The 5,251-nt window shown below is 38.6% G+C and overlaps 1 protein-coding gene across 2 annotated transcripts in view; it reads left to right on the top strand.

Annotated features, from left to right (window-relative positions):
* The window catches only part of ccdc24 (coiled-coil domain containing 24), a 17,282-nt gene extending 12,312 nt beyond the window's left edge, over positions 1-4,970 (top strand). Inside the window, exons 7-9 of one of the 2 annotated variants that reach the window (XM_010775135.1) lie at positions 2,924-2,981; positions 3,429-3,543; positions 3,670-4,970. In XM_010775135.1, the coding sequence (XP_010773437.1) occupies positions 2,924-2,981; positions 3,429-3,543; positions 3,670-4,633 (1,137 nt within the window). In that variant the 3' untranslated portion in view covers positions 4,634-4,970. The remainder of the gene's footprint in view (positions 1-2,923; positions 2,982-3,428; positions 3,544-3,669) is intronic. The other variant, XM_010775134.1, reaches the window with a different exon arrangement.
* Positions 4,971-5,251: the final 281 nt, after the last annotated feature.

Raw genomic sequence — 5,251 nt, 5'->3', positions numbered from 1 at the left:
AGTTAACTATTTGCTGCAGGTCAGGATTGACCCCTTCGTTCAAAGTGTTAACAGATTAGGTCTATTCCAGATTGCATGCTAGAGTCAAATGGATGCACTTCTTTGTGTCCATTTCCCAAACATTTCAAGTCTATGTTTTCTATATAGAAAAATAACTATGAAATGCAGTTATAATCTCTGGCCATGTATTGAATTGACAAAGCTATTTTTGTTTCTAATAAGGATTTTTTTTAGTGTAACTTAATCATTCTAAGAAATATCATTAGAGCAGCTGTGGTGGCGAAGTGCTTGAGGCGTTGGAGTGGAAATCCACTCTCGCAGGTTCAAACCCTGTTCACAGCGTTTGAAAATACATTACATTTCTTTAATTAACTACTTACAAGGTTGTTCCAATGCAGTTTGACCCTTGGTTCAAAGTATTCCAGACATAACGTTCATTTCCTATGCAATAGCTAATCCTGATTAGACAGCCAGATACAAAACACATGTGACATTCAGTTTCAGAAGCAGGCACAAGATGCTGCCAGGTATGATTTTGACACCAACAATCTAGTATATCAGCTTTTAATCCTGAAACAACCCACTATGTGTTCATACAACAGTCTTGATAATCCCTCGCAACTATGAATTTTTCCCAACGCTATCATCCATCCCATATGATGTGAACCCCTGTTATGGTCTAAAATAACATCTGTTTCAAGACCTTTCATAATAAGCTATCTCTGTTGCAGGTTTTATGTGGAACATATGTTAAATATCAGAAAGTATCTTGTTACAGTTTGCAATAAAGGTGTGCTGTACACTTGTACACAAAATAAGCAAACGAAAATAAGTTGTGTAAGTCAAGATACTTTGAGTGTCCTTCTTCTGCCATGATTTTCTCATCATCACGTTTGAAGCAACTGAGATTACTATTGATTTGGTGTCATTCCATGCAGTCAAATGATGTAAAGACTATTCAACAGAGGCACATTTAGAAATCAAGAAGCTTGATACGGTATGATTGAATCCTGAAATGTGTTCTAAACACAACTTTAATAACCCATTATCTCTCAGCAGGAGGGAGCCTCATACCATGACTTAGTCCAGCAACTGTCCAATAGTGACTTCCACACACAGTTCACAGCATTGAATGTAAAGTCAGTCAGAGAAAATAGTTTCTCATCACCCTCACGATGTGGAAACTATTTGATGAGCTACACTCGTACTGCAGCTTTCAATGTTAATATACTGAAACTAAAATTGGTATATAAGTGACCTTTTCTGTTGCTGATCTTAATAATAGTGCAGTCTAGACCCTCAAGGCTTCCTGTATGCTTCAGTCTCTCAGTTACTGTCTGCAAAGCACAGGTGGGAGGAATAATATCATCAGCTATGCAGCATGCATAGTTCCTCACATTGTAATGTTTGCTTTTGTGTGAGGAATTTGTCTCTGGAGTAAGCAGAGATGGTCTGAGCTTGCTGTCTAAACCTGGCAGAGCTGGCCTTATATTGCTCAAGGTTGTAAATGCTTACAAATTAAGCATTTTTATATTTATTTATTTGCATTATTATCTTCCACGTTGCATGTGCTTCGGTTCATATTGAAGAAAGACAAAACAAGTTTAATGACATTTTAAGTAAAAATCTAAATATGGTTTTCCTGTTCATTAAAAAAAATCAAAGTGTGGACTTGAAGCTAAACAGGTGCCAGTTTACCTCATGGGCACTGTCCAGTTACCCTTGAGCAAACACTGAGGGCACTGCTTGGAGTGTGGACAGTTTGGCAGCCCCTTCACTCATTCATCCTTCCACCAACCTACTGAGGGATTAATGTAGGTCTTTTAAAGAGATATATAACTTAACCTCCATCACAATTAAACCACTATCAGTAGTCTGAGCTGCATACTCTACTGAATATCTGAACCATCATGGTCAAAAGATGCAGCTTGTGTGACCAGATGATGACAGCAGTTTATGGCAGATTTTCCATCAGGATATTGCAGATTTCTGCTGGTGGACCAGCTAGATAAAATTGGCCATCATAGTTCAGCGAAACAGATGGCAGCCATCAGTAGCTGGTTTCAGCTGGATTCTGTGACCCTGGCTCTCCTGTTTCTGGTTCTGCATAAGCTGAGGGATACTCTGTGTTTTTATGTAGATTTGGGTTCTATAGTCATCTATAAAAATACAGCTTTCTTTAAATATAAGCAAGCCAGCCCCGTAGTAATGGGTTCAAACCCCACACGGACCACAAAGCCTATTTTCAGACTATGTGTGTATGTGTGTGTGCTTAAAAGATGTTTTAGATTTCAGTAATTTCACTGTCAGAGACACCACATACTTTGTCTGCAGCTCTGAAACACAACACTGGGAGGTTTGGGTTTTAATCCCAGAGGAGAAAACAAACTCAAAATATATATTTTAACTGTCAGTCACCAGGCCTGTGGGTATGTTTTTGTTTTTGTGTGAGTTAGAGTATATAAGTATGCAGTAGCAATAAAAACTCTCCATTAGAGCTTTAGTGTTTGGAGGGAGGAGAGTAGGCTGCCAGTCACTCATAGAAAACCTATGAACCACACTTTTCAATCGGTCTTTGGTTTTATGGGCACACACACACACTTTGGTTTTCATTTGCTCAGGAGATATTTGAGGCCAAATTATGATGAAAGACTGCTGCTCAATCGTTTAGTGGTCAAACGCATTCCTTTTTCTCCCACTGTTATTTTTATGCCTTTTCCTTGTTCCTTTGCTATTTCCAGTTTTGCTCTTGCCTTCTCAAATATGTTTAATACATTGACCTCCTATTTTCCCAAGTCCACTTCTATCACCAGAGGCTTAAAGTGTCCTAGTTTATACAATAGCATTGTGTTAGGTAATCTCAAAATGTATGAATAAACTTAAGCTGTGTCTCTTTCTGTTCTGTGTCTCATGTTTCTTACAGGGAAATATTACACAAAAGTGTCCCACTGAGCATGATAATTCAGAACCTACGCTTGCAGGTGAGTACATGCTTGTGTTTTGCTGCCATCTGGTGGTATGAAGTGTATTGAAAGAGTTCTCTTTCTTATCTGTAACGTCCCATTTAACCTGTAGTTCAGTTAGACATGAACACATAACTGAATTAGCTGGTAAAAATGATTCAGAAGCAAATGTATGAATCCAATCCAACCATCCAAATATTTTCTTTAAATAACAGTAAAACTACTTTATGCAGTCTAGGTAAAACAGCAATTATATTTTGTTCTAAACCAAATATTATACATTTAGCACACAATTGTTTAAATGTGTGTTTCAATTTGCAAAAAGAAAAACACAAAACCTCATATATATATAAAGAGAATCTTTAGCCAAACATTAAATTATCTTCAGAAAGTATTTATCGAACAGTGTGTTTCAGTATATTTTAAATGTCAAGTCTTTTTTTGTTGTTGTTGTTGTGTGTGCAGAGTTAAGGGAGCTTAGAGGAGCTATACAATCGGACTTGGAGCTGTACCCTTCTTGGCTTTCTGCTTCACAACCAGCTTCTCCTCTCCCTCTGAAGAAATTGAAAAACAAGTTCAGGTTAGTAGGTTATGCTGTTACAACCTCTAGAAAGGATCTCATTTTAATTAAGAGAGCAATGACACAATGTTTGCACAATGTTGCTTTTGAATTCAAACATTTACTTTACTTCTTCCTCTCCCTTAGTCTACCATCAAGGGTTTCTATTGAGGGTGTGCAAGATTTGAGCCCCACCACAGCCCTAAAGCCACATCCACCTCCTCTGAGTCATACTACACCCAGGCCTCCATCAGGTGCCCGTCCCAGCAAGACCTCATCATCAGTGAAAGTGATTAATAGCTCTTCACTGACTAGGACTCATGGACAGCATATAATCACATCCGCCTTCACTGGAGCTAGGAAAACACAAACATCTATCTGTAGTAGGATCTCAACTTCTAGGCATGCAAACCTCCCTACTTCACTTCCAGGGTCTACCAGGGACCAGATGGTATTAAAAACCCTACAAGACTGCAGTCTTTATCCAGAGCAAAATGGTGCCAGTCCCCATTGCAGGACCCTAACTTCTAGTCCTAGTTTTCCAAGAAATTCATCCAATGCCAATATTCACAGGCCAAGCAGAAAGAGTGATCTGTCGCCCCAGACTGAGAGAAAAAGCAGCCCTGCCTTGAGGTCCAGAAACCTCAATAGTGTCCCCTCTTTCCATCAATGTGAGGCAGGAAGTTACAGCAGCAACACTGAACATTGTGTGTCAACGACTGGGAAACCAAAGACCAAAAAGGGGCAACAGAATAGTACCTGTGGAGGTAGTTTACTGTCAGTGCAGATGGAGGATGACATTAAGAAGTTCTCTTCTGAGAGTTTTCAGTCTGAAACTGGGAGCTCCCCTACACAAATGGACACAATGAACAGAAACAATGGAATTGATATAAATACAAATGGTCATCTTGCGAAGGACATCACACAACAGCAAAACCCTCTAGCCACAAGCGTTCACCCAGCAGCTGTACGGAAACTTAGACAGTTCTTTCCTGCCCCCAAAATACCACTTGAGGGCGACACAAGTCAGTCACAAAGGGTCCAAGAGACACAGACAGAGCTCGAGTTTATCCACAAGTTTACAGTCCCTCCAAAAAGTATCTCAACGTAAAGATGGTCTAGGAATCTTGCATCTGTTTCAGGAAAAATGCAAGGGAGGTTGTTTTTTGTGATATGCAAACTTTTAGAAAACTGTCTAGTCTGGGCAATTACTAGTGTTAAGACATCAGACTCAATTATATTTGGTAGCATGATTACTTGAAATTGTTTCACTCTACAATATTTCACAGTTTTGTCTGCATCCTTTAAAATAAACATGAACTCTAAGTTATGTATGAACAAGGCATTACGAGTGCTTAAACTTTTTTGTAAGTGATTGATTGAGAAAATGTGTTTTGTAGATGTATAGTGTGTTAGGATTAGGTTCTGCTTTAATGATAAACTAAAATAACACAAAGTACAAAGTATATCATTTAGAATGACTGAGAGATGTTTAAAATGGACATTAGATAATGACTGAAATCAATTATCTCTGTGGTTCATGGAGCAAATGTTCTGTTTTAAAGCTCTAATTTAATCTAACGAACTCTGTTGCACAAATTACTGGCGTTATGAGTGTAATCATGTGGATATGCAGGCCAGACATTTCAACGATTTGCAGGATTTTAATGCCATTATAAAAAACACTTGAGGAAGTGTGTTTGCCTTTCTGAAGCTGCTGGTGTCTCTG

The sequence above is a fragment of the Notothenia coriiceps genome, unplaced genomic scaffold, assembly GCF_000735185.1.
Source record: "Notothenia coriiceps isolate Sejong01 unplaced genomic scaffold, NC01 NC01_scaffold00015389, whole genome shotgun sequence".
NCBI classification, from domain to species: domain Eukaryota; kingdom Metazoa; phylum Chordata; class Actinopteri; order Perciformes; family Nototheniidae; genus Notothenia; species Notothenia coriiceps.
This window is presented reverse-complemented; position numbering and strand designations above follow the sequence as displayed.